Here is a 20,441-nt window from a genome sequence, read left to right on the forward strand (position 1 = left end):
TGCCTAAGAAATGGGGCCAGATGCTGCTGGGGCAGGGCCTGAGGACTCTAAGCTAAAGTGGGCAAAGAGAAAGGGTGGGTTTGAGGCACAGGCAAGAAGGCCTGTCCCTCAGACTGGGCTCAATGGTAGAAAGTCAGAAAAGCATAATATAAAAATTGCTGGAATTCCCAGGGCTCACCCTCATGCACATCAAATCCAATGTGACAGGACAAGCCAGAGCCTGAGCAAGAAGTGGGGCCAAGGCTGCTGATAAACTTCTTGCCACGATCAAGAAGTTATATGGACTTGGCCTACGTGGAAAGGGCACCAGAGGGTCCAGCTGCAAGGCCACTATTCCAATAAAATGACCAAATGACCTAGAGAAATATTTCCTGTCTTGAACTTGTTCCATAGCCATTGAGAGCAGTCTGCTTTTGTTTTGTGTTTAAAACTGTTTGAACGCTTTTAGATTTTTATCAGTCTTATTAATGTGGACCCACCAGAACATGGCCAATCGGGAACCTGTTTTGTTGTAGGTGTGCCCACTGCCTTGCCCCCCGGCCATCAGATCCCTTTGCTCGCTTCTGTCAAGAATGTGGCTCTCCTGTCCCACCCATATTTGGCTGTCGTCTCCCACCCCCAGAAGGAGCTCAGGTGAGCAGCAGAATTCTTAAAAACATCTTTCATTGGTTGATCTGATCTTTATTTGCAGCAGTAACACAGTGCTTGGTACACATGAACCACACATATAAATACTTGTTGAAGAATTACTGGCTGATTGAACTCTTACACACTCCTACTTAAGCATGGAAAAACTTACGTGCAGTGCTTTGTCTTTCGTGTGGCCTGCCAGAAGCACGGGCTTAAAAAAGATTGGAATCTTATTGTTTTAATGGGGCATGCATGGATAAATAAATGTTTACTATTCATTTGATAGCTCTGCTCATATCCTGGGTATAATAAGGAAATATATTCTAGAAATAAATAAAGAGAAGTACCAATTACTTTATGTCTCTGTATATCTATATATCCATAAGATGCATCATTCTGCCCAAAGAATCTATAGATTGATCTGTGTATTTAAATTTAAAAGGTTTGGCTGATTTAGGATAGATAATAATTGATATCTCACTACTAATTTTGTAGATAGTTAAAAAACATACTTGGCTTGCTAAAAATTAAAACTTTCACCAAAATGTGTTCATCTTTTAAGCACTTGATATTTTGGGGATTTTTTTTTGGACTGGGAATAAAGGGATGAAAATGAAATAAAGGGATCTGTAATATTGAGTGAAAAATTACAATTTTTAAGAAGATAGTTACTAAGAAAAAGTCACTAATTGAGTGAGTTCCAAGTCCAGAGTTTTAGATTCAAGTTATGCCTCAAGCAAGGGGTCACGTATTAAATGGCTGTTTTAATATTTTTCTATTATATTGCTCAAGATTTTTGTAGAAGTTAATTTAATTTACTTCAATGATACACTTTAAACTCCTTAGAGATTTTGCTAATGTATAATGGCAGAATCTTAGGGAATAAGGGTGGGAGTCGATTTTAAATAAAAACAGACTGTAACACCAAAGTGGGCCAGATTCATTGATATGTGTGCAGCTTGTAGATATCTGGACTAAATGTTTTAGCGAAAGAAGACGATACAGAAAACAAAATATGAACAAGTCCCATTGGTTGATTTTTCTCTGTTTTTACTAGTTGGTGCAATACCAAAATTATTTTCTACTTGCCTGGAAAGGGATTTTCACAACTAACTTCATTTTTACAGGGAGGAAAGGTTATCAGCGATTATAAATATTTAACATTATGAACTTTAAAACACCTAGATTGCCCCCCAATTATATTTCTATTAGTGCAACAATAGACTATAATGTATAACAGCTTTGTAATTTAAGCTAACAACCATTTATCGAGTACTACTGTGTCCTGCTCTGAGCTGGGCTTCTAGGATTCAAAGGGGCGGGATCCTACTTAGACCCACGACTCTTGGAGAGTCTCAGTAAAGAGATGCAGAGGTGTGTGCTCTCCTGTCTCTTTGCTCTTGCCATGTGAGCTAACCTATAGGACACCTGGTTGTGCTGAACCCCGTGAATTTCAGTGTTGTCCCGTGGATGCTTCTCAGTGAGTTCCACTGGCACCCCAGCCAGCTTCCCAGATAGTCTTTGGGGCATCCCAGTAGTAACTTTCCAGGAAGTTCCAGCCGCATCTCCGTATCTGACTTCCCAACACGTTCTGCCAGTTCCCTAGATGAGGAATTCCTAATGAGTTTCATTGGATCCCAGTGGGCGGCTTTTTCCTTGCCGGCTCTGATCTGTGTCACCTCAGTGAACTTCTCTGCCATCCAGTGGGTGACAACCACACTCAATTCAATGAAGTCTGATTTCAGCCTTGGGTGTGGGGCAAAGTAAGTGCCTCTTCCAAATTTGATCCTCCTTCGGCTGTCTCAGCCAAAGAGGTAGGGGATCCTCCCTATGTTTGGAATTTCTGTATATGTAGAATCTGCTTTACCCATTAGTAGTTAATCCCTGGATACCAGTTAATAACTATTTATATGAACTTTTCCTGTTCAAATTACTTGTGGTTTCTATGTCCTGATTGGACTCTGACTGATACACAATTGATACTGGGATTGGTCCCAGGAAATAAACCTGCAAATGGGATTTTGGAAGTGGTTTGGTCTTGTCCTTTGCTTGGGAACGGTGCCGAGCTCCTTGCCAATGGGAAATGGGACACTGGTGATCCATAGCATAAGGGGGCATCACAGTTAATCAGGCTGTCACCTGTGGCTGATTGTGATGAAGTGCCAATTGAAGCAAGTGTCTTGAGTGGCCAAGTAGCTGCTGCACTTGACTCTATGGCAGTGACAATGACTACAAAAACTGCGGTGGAGGATGTATTCTCCTGAGTCCATGGGAGCATTCACAGAAAGAAAATTACAAGCTCAGGACCTTTAAGTCATGGTGCAGGAACCAGAGAGCTCCTATGACCCAAAATAATATCTTTCTTGCAGCTCCAGGGTTATATTGATGAAAATCAAACAAAAATTATATTGTATATGTTGGGGACTTATAATGTCTGTTAAATTCACCTGATCACCAGATTTCTTACGTGAAAGTTAGGCCATTAATTGAGAAAGGATGGGATCCTGAAACTCAGAGATGGCAGGTGGGACCCAGATGAAACTGACAGTCTTGTACCCTTGTCACTCTGTGCCTCCTGCCCAATAGATGTAGTTTGCCCTTATGTCTGAGGATGCCCTTCTGTCTGAGGATACCAGCCTTCATTTTCTTGAAATGTTTGTGATAACCTCGCCTGCGCAGATGGCTTGAAAGGGGATGTTTATTCTCCTCACAGGTGGTTGTGGGTGGTTTAAACCCATCACAACCACCTGTTGCATTCTAGGGCCCCAACCCAGCATGCTACAGGAGGACAGGTGCATGCTGTGATCCAGGAGGAAATAACTTACACACACAAAGAGGAAGATTTTACTAATATATAGTGGCAGAGTCTTGGGGAATAAGTGTGGGACTAGATTTTAAATGAAGACAATATGACTTGAAATTGGTATAAATTCATTGATATGTGCACACCTTGTAGAGATTTTGGGTTTAATGTGTTAGATAATGCAGCTGTGGTGGCTATAACAGCTTGCTTGGTTGGCTGCTTAAAGCTTGGCCTCAGTAGTGGCCTGTGTTTAATGAGATTGGGATACCAGAACTTTCCCAGGTATATTAGTTTGCTAAGGTTGCCACAGCAAAACCCTACAGACTGTGTGGCTTAAAGAACAGAAATTTATTTTCTCATAGTACTGCAGGCTGGAAATTTAAGATCAAGGTGCCAGCAGGTTTGGTTTCTGGTGAGGCCTCTCTCCTCAGCTTTCAGACGGGTGCCTTCCTGATGTGTCCTTACTTGGCCTTTCCTCTGGGCACCCATCCCTGGTGTCTCTTCCTTTTCTTATAAAGACATCAGTCATATTGGATCAAAGTCCCACTGTAATGACCTCATTTAACCTTAATTACCTCCTTAAAGGACCTATCTCCAAATACAATCACATCGGGAGCTGGGGCTTCAATATAATGAATTCTGGGGGCACAGTTTAGTCCCTAACACCCAGCATCATGTGGAGCAAGGAATACAGAGACTTAGGCAAATAGGAAAGTTGGAGTGGGGTTGATACATGTGTCCTGCATCCCTAACTCTTACCTACGTTTCACAAGAAGGCCAAGAAGACACTTCCATCACTAAGATATCAAGGAATACATTAGTGAGAGGAGCAGCTGCATCCTTAAAAAGTTCTGTGGCTGCTTTCTTTTGTAGGCCAGATATGATCATGGGGGATGCTGCTATTTAGATGGGCTCCCTGATCTCATTGGAGCTAGTGAGATCCCAGAGTGGCAGAAGTTAAGTGGCAGCACTTAACTGACAAAGACAAGGACAGTAATGATGTTTCAGTAAGAGGAATCTGACATGGCATTCCTAGGAATGATAGATGGGCAGCCTCCTAGTGTGTCGCCTGGTCTATATAATTGAAAAATGCTAGGTCATGTAGCTAAAAACTGACTTGAGTCACTGCATTGGAGCAACCAAGTTTCTCACCCAGTTTCCAGACATAAATCAGTTCACAAATTCAGTCTCTTGATTTAAGGGGAGACTGGAGCTTTGCAAGTACATATCATAAGTCTTTCTTGAATGCTTCCCCAAGGGGACTTGTTGCTTTCAATTGAGTGACTGTGCAGTGGGGAGAAGGAAATGCCCAAATCTTTGGGGGATTTCTAGATACCGGCTCTAAATTCATGCTAATTCTTGGAGATTCAGAACACCACTGGTCCCCCCAGTAAAGCTGGGACTTTAGGTGCTCAGGTGATAGATGGAGTCTTAACCTCAACTCTGACTTGTAGTTTTTGCTTCATGTATTTTGGGGGTTTGTTGTTATGTCCATGCTATGGATTGAATCATTGTGTCTTGGCCAAAATTCATATGTTGAAATCCCAACCCCCAAGGTGATGGTGTTAGAAGGTTGGGTCTTTGGGAGGTAATTAGGTTGTGATGATGGTGCCCTTATAAGAGAGGTCAAAGGAGCTTGTTTGCCTTCCACCATGTGAAGACACAGAAGGTACCATCTGTAAAGCAGAGGGCAAGCCCTCACCTGATACTGAATTTGCTGGCATCCTGACCTTGGACTTCTCAGGCTCCAAAACTCTGAGAAATAAATTTCTGTTGTTTACAAGCCACCCACTTTATGGTGTTTTGTTATCGTAGCCTGAACAGACTAATACATTCATATACACTTATAATTGCTCTATCTTCCTGACTATTGACCTTCTTATCATCCCAAAATGTCTCTCTTTGTCTATGCTATTATTTCTTGTCTTAAAGTCCTTTATTCTCTGATATTTATGTAGCTACTCTAGCTCTTTTATGGTTACTGTTTGCATTGTAAGGCCTTTTCTATGCTTTTACTTTCAATCTATTTGTGTCTTTGAATTTAAGGTGTGTTTCTAGTAGACAGCATGTAGTTGGATCTTGCTTTTTTATCCGTTCTGAATAACCTTGTCTTTTGAATGTGATATTTAGTCAATTCCTATTTAATGTCATTATTGATGTGGTTAAATTTACATATGCCATTTTGCTATTTGCTATTTGTATCATGGCTTTTTTGTTCCTTTTTCCCTCCTTTACTGCTTTCTTTTGTGTTCTTTTTTTTTTTTTTTTTTTTTTGAGACAGAGTCTCACTCTGTCGCCCAGGCTAGAGTGCAGTGACACGATCTCAGCTCACTGCAAGCTCTGCCTCCCAGGTTCACGCCATTCTCCTGCCTCAGCCTCCCGAGTAGCTGGGACTAGAAGCACTCGCCACCATGCCTGGCCAATTTTTTTGTATTTTTGGTAGAGACGGGGTTTTGCCATGTTAGCCAGGATGGTCTCGATCTCCTGACCTCATGATCTGCCCGCCTCAGCCTCCCAAAATGCTGGGATTATAGGCGTGAGCCACCACAACTGGCCTTTTGTGTTATTTCTTTTGTGTTACTTTTAGTGTGCCATTTTAATGCTTCTGTTGACTTTTTTATTATTTTTAAAGTTATCTTAAGCTCTAGAAATTACAATATGGACCTCAATTTATCACATTCTATTTTATTTAATTTTGATTTTTAATTTTTGTGGATACATAGTCGGTGTATATATTTATGGGTACATGAGATGTTTTGATATAGGCATGTAATACGTAATAACCACATCATGGAAGATGGGGTGTATCACAGTCCATTTTAGAATAATTTAACTCAATTCTACTGAAATATAGAAATTTCACTCCCTTCTTCTTTCTTTCTTTTTCTTTTCTTTTCTTTTCTTTGAGACAGAGTCTCCCTCTGTCATCCAGGCTGGAGTGAGTGCAGTGTCACAATCTTGGCTCACTGCAATCTCTGCCTCCTGGGTTCAAGTGATTCTCCTGTCTCAGCCTCCTGAGTTGCTGGGATTACAGGTGTGCACCACCATGCCCAGCTAATTTTTGTATTTTTCATAGAGATGGGGCTTCACCATATTGGCCAGGCTGGTCTTGAACTCCTGACCTCAAGTGATCTGCCTGCCTTGGCATCCCAAAGTGCTGGAATTACAAGTGTGAGCCATCGCACCTGGCCCCTTTCTTTCTTTTTCTTAACATTGCTTAAGTATTGTCTTCCTTTCTTTATCTTTTATGTAATAACCATAAATATTGCATCTATGTATGTTATAAACTGAAAAATGCAGTGTTATACAATCTTATGTCATTTAAAGAAGATGAGATAAAAGTGCTATGGAGTCATTTGTATCTGCCCTCATATTTATTATATCTGGTCTTCTCACTTCTTCCTGTGAACTCAAGTGATCATCTAGTGTCATTTCCTTTCAGCCTGAAGAACTTCCTTCAGTTTTTCTTGTAAGGCATGTCTGATAGCCATTTCTCTCTGTCTTTGTGTATGTCAGAATGTTTATTTTGCCTTCATTTTTGAAGGATGGTTTGCTGCAGATGTAATTCTGGTTTAGCAATTATTTTCTCTTTCAGCCCTTTGAATTTGTCATTCTACTGCCTTCTGCCCTCCGTTGTTTTTGATGCGTAGTTTTTTCTCTTGCTACTTTCAGTATTTTCTCTTTGTCTTTGACCTTCAACAGTCTGATTATAATGTGTTTAAGTGTGGGTCTCTTTGTGTTTGTCTTTCTTGGGATTGATTGAGCTGATTGAATCTGCTGAGTGTTGGTTTTCCTCCAATGTGGGAAATATTGGCCATTGTTTCTTCTTTTTCTGTTCCTTTCTCTCTCCCTTACTTGTTGCTGTGCTTGATTTTGCCCCATAGGTTTTTGATGTTCTGCTTATTTTCTTCAGTCTTTTTTCTCTGTTCTTCAGATTAGATAATTTCTGTTGAGCTATTTGTTCAAGTTCACTGATTCTTTCTTCTGTTATCCGATCTGCTGTTGAGTCCCTCTGGCGATTTTTTTTTTTTTTTTAAATGGAGTCTCGCTGTGTCCCCCAGGCTGCAGTGGTACGATCTCGGCTCACTGCAACCTCCACCTCCCGGGTTCACACCATTCTCCTGCCTCAGCCTCCCAAGTAGCTGGGACTACAGGTGCCTGCCTCTGGTGATTTTTAAAATTTCAGTTACTTTACTTTTCAACTCCAGGCTTTGACTGAATTCTTTTTTTAAAAAAATAATTTCTGTCTCTCTATTGTGCTTCCCTACCAGTCAGATCATTGTCATCATACTTCAATTTTTATCAAATGTAATTTCCTTTAGTTCTTCGAACATTTTTTAAAAATAGCTGCTTTGAAATCTTTGTCTACTAAATCCAGCATGTAAAGGCACTCAGAGATAATTTCTGTGGACTATTGACTGTTTTTCCTCAGAGTGTAGGTCACTTTATTTTTTGCATGTCTCATAATTTTTTTCTTGACTGCTTCAGGTAGTATATTCGAGCAACTCTGGATTCTGACTTTTTTCCCCGAGGGTGGTTGTTTTGTGTTTTGTTTACTTGGATTAAATCTTTAATGTCTGCCTCCCCTGCAAGGCATGGCCACTAGTGTCAGGCTTTTTATTTATTTATTTATTTTCTTAATTAGAGAAGTAAAGAAACAAAAGAATGGCTACTCCACAGACAGTGTAGCAGCTTTTTTTTTTTTTTTAATTATACTTTCAAGTTCTGGGATACATGTGCAGAACATGCAGGTTTGTTACATAGGTATACATGTGCCATGGCAGTTTGCTGCACCCATCAACCCATCATCTAGGTTTTAAGCCCCACATGCATTAGGTATTTGTCCTAATGCTTCTCCTCCTTTTGCCTCCGACCCCCGACAGACCCCGGTGTGTGATGTTCCTCTCCCTGTGTCCATGTGTTCTCATTGTTCAGCTCCCACTTATGAGTGAAAACATGCAGTGTTTGGTTTTCTGTTCCTGTGTTAGTTTGCTGAGAAAGATGGCTTCCAGCTTCATCCATGTCCCTGCAAAGGACATGAACTCATTCTTTTTTGTGGCTGCATAGTATTCCATGGTGCATACGTGCCACATTTTCTTTATCCAGTCTATCACTGATGGGCATTTGGGTTGGTTCCAAGACTTTGCTATTGTAAATAGTAGAGCAGCAACTTTTTCTTTCTCTTATATTTAAGCCTGATGTTACCTTTGGGTCAGCATATCTTGGTGTTCAATGGGCCAGAGATTATACACAGGCAGCCCCATCCAGGAAGGCCTCCACTCCCTGCTGATGCATCTGTGTGTTGTCTGGGTAACATTCAAACTTAAGGCTGTTTTCCAGCCCCAGCTTTTACTCTGTGCCAAGCTCTCTTGCAGTTCTCTATGTGCAGTTCCCATCAGCCAGGGCTGTGTGGGTAGCTTGGGCCTACTCTGGTTTATATTGCTTATGTGCGTAGCCTCCAGTCATCTAAGGCTATGTGGAGAGCTGTCAAGCCCCTATCATTGAATTACCTCCTGGAACTCCATGTTAAATCCTTGGCCAGTTTGCCAGTCAGTGCATCGATTACCCCAAACAGGCTCATTATCTCAGACTAGGGGACCACTGGTCTTCCTTGTTTGCTTGCCACCAAAATCGTCACCTTAACAGTGCTCCAAATCAAGTGATCCCTGCCCATCAGCAGCCAGAAAACTTCTGGTTTTCACAGCCTGCCCTGCCCTGGTGGAGCTACCACACTGACAGAGTTAGGGGAGGAGGGGGCAGCCTAGGCAACAACCACCCAGAGCTTAGTGTTCTTTCCTGCAGTTCAGTCATTTTTAGGAACTTCTCAGTTTGTTATCTGCCTTTCAATGACTTTCAGGGTGCTGAAGTGGTTGCTTTTTGACAGCAGTATCTGACTGTGTGATTGCTTTTTTTTTTTTGAGCAGGAGTCTCGCTCTTGTCACCCAGGCTGGAGTGCAGTGACGCGATCTCGGCTCACTGCAACCTCTGCCTCTTGGCTTCAAGCGATTCTCTTGCCTCAGCCTCCCAAGTAGCTGGGGTTATAGGCGCCCACCACTATGCCCAGCTAATTTTTGTATTTTTAGTAGAGCTGGGGTTTCACTATGTTGACCAGGCTGGTCTCAAACTCCTGACCTTAGATGATCCATCCACCTCGGCCTCCCAAAGTGTTGGGATTATAGGCATGAGCCACTGCACCTGGCCTGTGATTCCTTTTTGGGAAGAGGATTTATAGACCTCCTCACTCCATCATGCTACAATTTCCTATGGATATTTTTCTTTTTTTTTAACATCTCTCTTTTCTACAATGAACATGTTTTTACTCTTAATAGGAATAAAATAATAAATGTAATTTTTATTTTATTTTCTATTATTTACTTTTTAATTGACACATAGTAATTGTACATATTTATGGGGTACATAGTGTTATTTGATATAAATAATGTGTAGTGGTCAAATCAGAGTAATTAGCATATCCATCATAAAGGTGATTATTTAAAAAATGGTTTTACAAAAACAAATCAAACTTTACATTCTTCCACCAAGTGCTAACCAAGCCCGACCTGCCTAGGTTTTGAGGTCAGATGAGATCGGGAATGTTCAGGGTGGCATGGCTGTAGACCAAACTTTACATTCTAAGATCTATTCATACCTTCAGTTTTTACGTGCAAGATAAACTAGACCTTTTCCTTGTGCAGATGGGCTTGTGTGCAGAATGCAGAAGCTTGGTACCCATGAACACTCCCATCTGCGTGGTATGTGAGGCCCCTCTTGCTCTACAGCTGCAGCCACAGGCAAGCCTCCACTTGAAGGTAATGAAACGTGATTCTGTAAAAACATGAATGAAATACATAGTAATGTTTGAACAGGTATATGTCCTTTTTCAGCTGGTGGGATGGTGTAACAAATTTTTTTTTTTTTTTTTGAGACAGAATCTTGTTCTGTCACGCAGGCTGGAGTGCAGTAGTGCGATCTCAGCTCACTGCAACCTCCGCCTCCTTGGTTCAAGTGATTCTCCTGCCTCAGCCTCCCGAGTAGCTGGGACTACAGGCATGCACCACCACGCATGGCTAATTTTTATATTTTTAGTAGACATGGGGTTTCATCATCTTGGCCAGGCTGGTCTCAAACTCCTGACCTCAGGTGATCCGCCCACCTCAGCCTCCCAAAGTGCTGGATTACAGGCATAAGCCACCATGCCCTCCAGGATGGGGTAACAATTGATAAGCTAATATACACGAACAAAATCCATTCTCATTTTTAGTAAGGTATGCTGTCCAGGAGTTTAATTTGCCAATAGGATCTATAATATTAAGAGAGATATGTAGGATTGTATTCCCTGAACATGGATTTGGAGGGCAAATTGTACTACAGCTGACGAAGACAATTTTTTACTTCATATATTTAAACTCCAACATTGCAATTAGTATTGATTTATAATTTTGTCCTTAAAGTGGCTTCATACTTTTGTTTGCTTTATTTGATTATAGGTTCTTATTATGGAGAAAAAGAATGACTAGAACTAGTCACATGGAAGAAAAAGTTATGTATCATCACTTACATCCAAAAAACTTTGCTCAAAAAATGATATCATACTGTGAACTTTTTTTGATAGAATCTTTAAACATACAACTAAATATTTTCTCCATTCTTCAATTTACAGTCCCATTTACTTCCTCTTTAATCCCAAGTAAAGGTCACTAGAGGATAAAATAGATTTAATAGAGGGAATTTGGGGGATTAAAAAACCAATAATTTTTAGCAATAAGGGAAATGCATGGTGTTATGTACAGGCCATAACATTCCTAAAATGGCCTTGTGGGTTGTATATGGGCAAAATGTATTCAGATAAAAGATAAGTCCACTTTTTCTTTCACCTTCAAGCTCCCTTTAGCATGAAGAGTTCACAAGTGTCCAAGGCTGTGTGAGCCTTCAGAAATGAGATTTTGAAAAACTGGCCAGGCCAAAGTCAGGTAGAGGAAAATTTACTAATCGTTTTGTTCAATGACTGTTTTCAATCTTAAGATGCTTAAAAAGCCACTGCAGAAAGCCACTCTACAGTCCTGGAAGTCTGTCTCCAGACTTCTTATATATGGGAGAGAGAAATCTATTTTTCTCTTATTTAAGCCTGTGTTATTTTGGGTGTTCTGTTAATCACAGCGAATCTATTCTTTTTAATACATTTATTCAGGATGTTTGAAGATAATATCACTGCAAACTCTTTGGACTATTCAGAACAGGAAGAATAGGGATAAGTGTTAGGTGTAACCCAAACTCAATATATATAATATCATCTTCAGTATTTGAAATCTAGAGTTCTTCCCATTTTATGGGAAGGCAGAGAAACACAAAGGTACATGTAAGTAATTTTTCCCTTCAATTTATTGTAAATCCTATATTGAGAATAAACACAGGACTTCTACAGTGATAAGTAGCATTAAATCCAGGAATGGCCTCTTTCTTGCAGGGCAATTTTTATAAGAGACATTTTTATAACTTATAATAAGTTATAATAGGAATAATTTTATAACTTATTTCTACTCCATAGGTAAGACAAAGTTAGAACATATAATGAGGAAATCAATAATGAATTCAAAGATGAGATTTAGAAAATATGCCTCAAAACTTTGCAAGGAGTTTGGTTTTGCTGGGCTGCAACAATGCTGGGGTGCTGTGGGTTATGGGAGATGGCACTTTCTCTACCAGACTTAGTAGCTCAGATTTTTCCCTGTGGGCCCTGAAGTTTGAAAGTGGGGACAGATTTTAACCAGACTTGATTTGTAGAGAGACTTTTATCATCATAACCTCTGATCCTGGAGAGAAGTGTGTGACTTTTTATGCTAGACAATCACTATTACTGCTTCTACTCACAGAAGGACATCTGTTTGGAAACCCTGGCCTGACAATCTTCATTCCAGTGCCTCTCCCAGATTCATAAGGGTGACAGGTTTTGAGATAACATTCTCACCCAGACAGCCACCTCTGAAGTTGGCGGGGATATTCATGTGAACTGCTCAGGGAAGTCAGCAAGCCTTACCTCCCGGCAGGTGGCAGCATGCCATTGACAGCTCCCGTCCCCTTTCTGTGTTGGTCTCTAGCTCACTCCACTGAGTGCAAAAGCACCATCTGCGCTCTTCCTTCTATGATGAAGACAGATTCCATGGTAGTTGCAGTCTTGTGTGGATTTAAGGCACTGTCAATGCTAAGGAATTTTGCTCTATCAGATTTTTGTTTTTCTGCCAGGATTAGAAGATATAGTAGCAGAAGTTTCTGTATTTGACCTCTGGCAAAGATACCTATTTTAGAATAAGAGAGGATTTTACAACTTACTTCTTTAAAATAATTAATACCTAATTTTTGGTAACAAATGAAATAATCCAAAGATATACCAAAAAGTGTATAATTTCTTCACTCTACCTTCATTTCTATTTCTGTGAAATAACCAGTGTTAGCAGCTTAGAGTGTCCTTTTATGTATTTTTCTAGATTCACAGAAACATATTTTTGTATATTTATACATTTAGATTTGGTTTGGTTTGGTTTTTTAAACAAAATGAAATCATGTTATATACTTTTCCTCGTAACTTATTTATTTCCCTTAACAAATGCATCTATTGGCTATTTCTTTTTTTATTTTTATTATTAATTTTTCTGAGACAGGATCTCACTCTGTTGCCTAGGCTGGAGTGCAGTGGCACGATCACAGCTCATTGCAGCCTGAACTCCCGGGATCAAGTGATCCTCCTACCTCAGGCCCCCAGCTAGCTGGGACCACAGGCATATGACACCACGCCAGGCGAATTTTTCTATTTTTTGTAGAGATGGGGTTTCGCCTTGTTGCCCAGGCTGGTCTGGAACTCCTGGGCTCACATGATCCTCCCACTTTGGCCTCCCAAAGTTTTGGGATTACAGGCGTGAGCCACCACACCTGGCCTCCATTGGCCGTTTTCTAAAGTCAAAAACTAATTTTAGCATCCCTGTTCACCAGAAGGTATTAAGACATTTATCAAGAAGAGCTACTACAGTTTCCTTTGGGATTTTACGAGCAACATGCAGTATACTTCCAGGACTTCAGTCAAGTTTGTGGTTCTTAGAATTTGTGAGGCTTAGGTCTGGGATCTTCCTGAAAAGATCTGATGATTCATGTTCCTGAGGCACAGGTGCCTTCGGTGAGTCCCAGCCTCGCACACCGTGATTTGGGGTTAAGGTCGTGTAACCACAACTTCACATCAAGCAGAACTTTAGCTTAGTCAGTTTTGAGATTAAGTTTGCAATGACCTACTAGTTTGTTTTTAATCTTCTTCCTTTTTAATTGTGTCAGTTAAAGCTTATCACTTGGGAGTTTGAAAATTGTTCTCCTCTTCCAACTATTTTAAAAGGAAAAGTTTTATCTCAGTGACTAAGTGGCTCTGTTAAATAGCTTAGAATCGTTCAACTAGACAGTATGTTGCAAAGGCTGTGGATGAAATGGCAAATGAGGATATTGACTTTAAAAAGTTCTCATCATAGGTGTTTGCCATCCCCATTAAGGCCATCTGATGGTGGCCTCAATTCCAAATCACCTCCACAGACATCGGTGAATTTATGAGTGTAGTGGATTGTGATATAAAATGATTTCCAACTGTGGGTCGTGGTCACTGCTCTAGAAAGAAGTGAGCCATGGCATGGTGTCAAAAGTCTCCACAAACAAACAAACAAACAAAAAACATAGAAAAACCCATCAACCAAGAAAACTATGTTTAATAGACCTGAAGCAGTAAGGTAGACCATCGCTTAGACAAGTTCGTAGTAGTATCTCAGAAGAAGGAGGGCAGGGAAAGGTATTTAAAGGGAGTTAGTGCTGGACTATAATGTAAACCATGGGCTTTGGGTGATAATGATGTGTCAGTGATATTCATTGATTGTGACAAATGTACCACTTGGGTGTGGGATGTCCATAGTGTCGGGGAGGCCATGTCTGTGAGGTGGGACAGGGTATACGAGAATCTTCTGTAATTTCCACTCAATTTTGCTTTGAACCTTAAACTGCTCTAAAAATAAAGTTTAAAGTTTATTAATTAAAATAGAAAAAAACAGGGTTTTGCAAGGCAGGGCAGGGATTGGGCAGAGTATGCACTGGGCAAAGTTATGAGATGCAGTTTTGGATTATGAGCCCTGCAAGGTGAGGTCTTGAAGGAAGCTGTTGGACTTGAGAAGTAAGCAGTTTTAGTTGTTCTCCAGTTTTCTCTTCCTAGAGGAAGTATTTTCTGCAGCACACAGCAAGATTACTTTTATTTGATCTCAGTATTTTTTAACATGGAGACAGGAAATTTGTCTCATTTCTCAGTGGGTTTCACCAGATCTTTTCTGAGGCAACATCTTCAGGAAAGTCACAGCCCTAAATCTCATAGATAAATGCTGGCCAATTGCTGATTATGTTGTGGCCACTTTAAGTAACTTTGAAGAATGTTGGCCCCCAGGGAGTGTCAGGAACCATTGAGAGCAAGACTGTGATTCTCTGCCATTTTGAATAGCAGTCAGTTGGCCTCTGCCCTTTAGGAGTTGTTTAGATTGGCAACTGTGGTGCGTTGGCTCAGTGCCTAGGAAACCTTTGGAATCTTCCACTAAAATGGAGTTAACCAGACTTTGAAAGGCTGGGACTCCATAGAGCTACCTGGTTGTATTGGAAATAAAACCCTGGGAGTTGGGCTTTCTTTTTCTTGATCATCCACTTTACCTGTACCAGCGTCTAAACACACTGTTTGGTATATTAGTTTCAGGACACCTAGGGACCACAGTGCTGGACTAGAAAGGAACACTTGAGCACCACTGGTCATTGACAATGGAAAAAGATTGTATCCTGAGAGAATAGTGGTCAGTAACTAAACGTGTTAGAAAACCTCTGATAGCTGAACTCCAGACTATTTTTACCATCATTTCTTTGTCTTTTGTTTTTCTCTGCGTTGCAACTTAACCCCAGGGTCCTGACTTAGAAAGTTGTACTTATGGCCGGGCACAGTGGCTCACGCCTGTAATCCCAGCACTTTGGGAGGCTGAGGTGGGCAGATCACGAGGTCAGGAGTTCGCGACCAGCCTGACCAATATGGTGAAACCTCGTCACTACTAAAAATACAAAAATTAGCCAGGCATGGTGGCGGGCGCCTGTAGTCCCAGCTACTTGGGAGGCTGAGGCAGAAGAATCGCTTGAGCGAACCCGTGAGGCAGAGGTTGCAGTGAGCTGAGATCTCGCCACTTGCACGCCAGCCTAGGCGACAGAGTGAGACTCTGTCTCAAAATAAAAGGAAGTTGTACTTACCACTCTCTTTCTTTGGCAGTCTTTTCACTGCTTCTATTTCTAAGTAAAAACTACACAGCAAACCTAAATTCATATTTAACATGAAGCCCCAGAGGGTAAACCCCAGTCCAAGAACCAGATTACTCGTAAACACACAGATAATCCCTTGCTGGTCTAGGGTCTTTCTGTATACTGTTTAAGCCATGAAATGGAACGTCTACTTAGTGTCACGGCTTTCACACTGGAGACACACACACACACACACACACACAACCTTACACATAACCAGCGCAGAATTTCCAACTTATTTGAAGACCAAACGAATACCCTTTTTGGTGTGTTTGTTTGTTTGTGGTTTTGTTTCTTTTAAAACTACATTCAGGCTGGGCATGGTGGCTCACACCTGTAATTCCAGCACTTTAGGGGGCTGACGTGGAAGGATCACTTGAGGCCAGGAGCTGGGCACCAGACTGGGAAACACAGTCAGATCCCATCTCTACAAAAACAAATGAAAACAAACAAACAAACCCTACAGATATTTGTCTGACACTATTTACAGTACTCCTAAACTAATCCAATATTCAGGGCCTGGGTGAAATAATAGAGCCTGTAGCTGAATGACTGACAGAAAAGACTGCTTGATGATTTCTTTGCACAGTTGTTTGCTCAGAGGAACATGTATTTCTTATTTTTTGTTGTTAAGGAGAAGGTAATTTGCCGGGCCTGTGGTACAGGAAATCCTGCTCACCTGAGATACTGTGTCACCTGTGAGGGAGCCCTGCCTTCATCACAAGAGGTAGGTTGATTGCATGTGCCAATCCTGTATTTAATGGCTACTATGTCAATGTTAATGATAGTAGAGAAACAGAATCTACTGAGGGGGTTAGGGAGAGAGACCAAAAAAAGCTTCTCATGGTAAACTGAAAGCAAGATTTCCATACGTGGGGAGAACTTTATATCAATACAAAATTGCTTTCAAAGTCTTAACTTCAAGAGGATTCAGTAAAATCAATAATTTCTTACGATTTTGTTTAATAACTTTGCATGGGAGGCTGGCATTGGCCTGTGGGGAAGTGAACTCATTCACATTTCATTTACAGACAGGTATGTCTTTGTTGTCCCCTCCACCTTCCCACACCCCATAGTCCGTTGTCTTTGTTGACTCTGTATGCACACTGCCACATTGTAGCCACCTATTTCTTGGGTTTCCTGCCAGCCTATTTTGAATTTTGAAGTGAAGGAATAGGAGTATATGCACTTTAAATACAGTGATGATCTATTTTATGTTTATAAAACGTTTCCAATGAAAATTAAAATTACTTCCAGGTGACTCTTGCTTTGTACCAGGAAGAAGCTGGCACTTACTAGCCAACTTGCTTCTTTTGGGTTGCTGTGTATGTTTCTGATTGTTTGTGGGGTTTGTTCTCATCTCAGAGAGATTCCTCATGAAACTGGACAATGTGGTTAGTATGGTCTACAGCAGCGGTCCCCAACCTTTTTGGCACCAGGGACCGGTTTTGTAGGAGAAAATTTTTCCACAGACCTGGTGGGGGGATGGATTCAGGATGAAACTGCCCCTCCTCAGATCATCAGTCATGAGTTCGATTCTCATAAGGAATGCGCAGCCTAGATCCCTTGTGTGCACAGTTCACAATAGGGTTCGCGCTCCTATGAGAATCGAATGCTGCCACTGATCTGATAGGAGGTGGAGCACTCACCTCCTGCTGTGCTGCCCGGTTCCTAGCAAACCATGGATGAGTACAGGTCCATGGCCTGGAGATTGGGGACCCCTGGTCTACCTGATTTGTATCAAATGGGTGTGTTCTAGTTTCCACCATCAACTAGGTGGCTAACAACGACAGAAATCTATTGTCTTACAGCTCTGGAGACTAGAAGTCTAAAATCAAGGTGTTGGCAGGGCCACACTCCCTCTGAAGGTACTAGGGAATGAACTGTTTCATCTTCTCTCCCAGCTTCTGGTAGCCGTAAGCTTCCCTTGGCTTCTAGATGCAGCACTCCAGTCTCTGTCTTTGCCATCCCGTGGAGCTCTCCCTCTGTGTCTGCCTGTGTGTGTATGCCACTGTGTCCAGATTTCCTTTTTTCATAAGGACAATAGTCACACTGGATTAGGGCCCACCCTAATGACCAAATTTTAACTTGATTACTTCTGTACAGACCTTTTTCTAAATAAGGTGCCATTCTGAGGCACTGGGAGTTAGGACTTCAACATATCTTTTTCTGGGCAGAAAGAATCCAACCTATAACAGTGGAGTTGGACAAGATACCTTTTCTTTTTTTTTTCGAGATGGCGTCTCGCTCTGTCACCCAGGCTGGAGTACAGTGGTGCAGTCTCGGCTCACTGCAACCTCCACCTCCCTGGTTCAAGCGATTCTCCTGCCTCAGCCTTCTGAGTAGCTGGGATTACAGGTGCATGCCACCACACCTGGCTGATTTTTGTATTTTTAGTAGAGACGGGGTTTACCATGTTGGCCAGGCTGGTCTCAAACGCCTGACCTCATGATCCGCCCACCTCGGCCCCCCAAAGTGCTGGGATTACAGGCTTGAGCCACCACGCCCTCTGACAAGATACCTTTTAATGTCGTCTAATCACGGACAGTCTAAGAGTAGTTGATTTGAAGGAACTCCTTTTGTTTCCAGCTTTATTGAGATATAATTTATATGCAATAAAATTCACCTATTTTAATTGTACAGTTTGATGCATGTTGGTAATTGTATACAGCCATTTTAACCTCCACCACAATGAAGATATTTAACAGTTCCATTTACCCTGAAAAGTTTTCTCATTCTTCTTTCTAGTTGAGCCACTTCCCTGGTCACTAGACCCAAAAAATACAGATCTGTTTTGACACTATGATTTTGTCTTTTATAGAAGTATGTAGTTTTTTGTGAGTGCTTCATTTCCTTCACTTAGCAGAATGTTTTTGAGGTTCGTTCATGTTGTTGCATGTATTAATTTCTTTTTAATTTCGATTGTTGAGTAGTATTCCTCAGTATGGATCTACCGGTTGATTCATCCACAGGTACTCATGCTGTTTCCAGTGCTGGCACACTATGAATAATGCTGCATTACATGCAGATCTCTGTGTGGGCATAGTTTTCATTTTCCTTAGGTAAATACCTAGAAGTAGGATTGCTGGGTCCTATTTAAGTGCATGTTTAATTTTAAAAGATACTGCCCTATATGAAACTGGAACCTTCATATATTACTGGTAGGAACACAAGTGGTATACCTTCATATATTGCTGGCATATCACTTGTGTTTCTACTAGCAATATAGAAAGGTTCCAGTTTCTCTACATCATCTCCAACACTTGGTATCACCTGTCATTTTTTTTCTTTCCTCTTTCTTTCTTTCGTTCGTTCGTTCTTTCTTTCTTTCTCTCTTTGTTTCTTTTTTGTTGTTGTTGTTGTTGTTATTGGGACACAGTCTCCCTCTGTCACCCGGGCTGGAGTGCAGTGGCACAATCTCAGGTCACTGCAACCTCCACCTTCTGGGTTCAGGCCATTCTCCTGCCTCAGCCTCCCAAGTAGCTGGGACTACAGGCGCCTGCCACCATGCCTGGCTAATTTTTTTGTTGTATTTTTAGTAGAGACGGAGTTTCACCATACTGGCCAGGCTGGTTTCGAACTCCTGACCTCAGGCGATCCGCCCGCCTCGGCCTCCCAAAGTGCGGGGATTACAGGCATGAGCCACTGTGCCTGGCTGGTATCACCAATCATTGTAATCATGATATTCTCTTTTTACCATTTTAATGTATGTAGGATCTATAGTCATAATATTCCCCTCTTTCATGCCTGATACTTGTATATGTGTGTTCTTTCTTTATTATTCTCTCTGTCTCTGTCTGGCTTGTAAATTTTATTGATCTTTTCAAAGAACTGGCTTCTGGTTCATTCATTTGCTCTATTTTTTTGAATCCTATTTTTTTGATTTTGCTCTTTATTATTTTATTCTCTTTTCTTTGGGTTTAATCTGATTTTCTAATTTTTAAGGTGAGAACTCAAATTATTAATTTCAAATTTTTCTTATTTTCTAACACAAACTATAAATTTCTAAGAACTTCTTTAGCAGCATCCCTATGTATTTTCATTATAATTCAGTTTAAAACATTTTTTCATTTATCAATGATTTCTTCTTTGACCTATGACTTATTTAATTCCAAAACATATGAGCTTTCTCTATTTATCTCATTCTTATCGAGGTCAAATTTAATTCCATTAATGGTCAGAGAGCACACTCTGTATAATTTCAGTTATTTTAAATTAATGAGGTTTATTTTATGGCCCAGCATCTAACTTGGAAAACATTTGAAAAGAATGTGTGTTCTGTCATTGTTGATTTGAGTTTTCTATAAATATCAATTCAATCAATGTGGAATGTTGCACAGATATTATATATCTTTGCTTGTTTTTGTCTAGTTTTTCTAGCAAATAATGAAAACAGGGTATTGGAAAGCTCCAACTATAGGAGGTGAAAGACTTGTACATTAAAAACTATAAAACATTGATGAAGGAAATTGAAGAACACAGAAATACAGTCATGCATCACTTAATGACAGAGAAACATTCTGAGAAATGCATTGTTAGGTTGTTTCATTGTTGTGTGAGCATCATGGCATGTACAGTACTTTCACAAACCTAGATGGTATAGCCTACTGCATACCTAGGCTATCTGGTATAGCCTATTGCTCCTAGGCTGCAAACTTTACTCAGTGTT

General features: G+C 40.8%; 1 protein-coding gene across 5 annotated transcripts in view; it reads left to right on the forward strand.

The window, feature by feature from the left end:
• DZANK1 (double zinc ribbon and ankyrin repeat domains 1) overlaps nt 1-20,441 on the forward strand; it is an 82,934-nt gene that overhangs the window by 23,284 nt on the left and 39,209 nt on the right. For all 5 annotated transcript variants that reach the window (XM_030826043.1, XM_030826045.1, XM_030826047.1 and 2 more), the window contains 3 exons: nt 516-633; nt 10,129-10,242; nt 16,407-16,499. In XM_030826043.1, coding sequence (XP_030681903.1) covers nt 516-633; nt 10,129-10,242; nt 16,407-16,499 — 325 coding nt within the window. The remainder of the gene's footprint in view (nt 1-515; nt 634-10,128; nt 10,243-16,406; nt 16,500-20,441) is intronic.

The sequence above is a fragment of the Nomascus leucogenys genome, chromosome 13 (assembly GCF_006542625.1).
Source record: "Nomascus leucogenys isolate Asia chromosome 13, Asia_NLE_v1, whole genome shotgun sequence".
In the NCBI taxonomy this organism is placed as follows: domain Eukaryota; kingdom Metazoa; phylum Chordata; class Mammalia; order Primates; family Hylobatidae; genus Nomascus; species Nomascus leucogenys.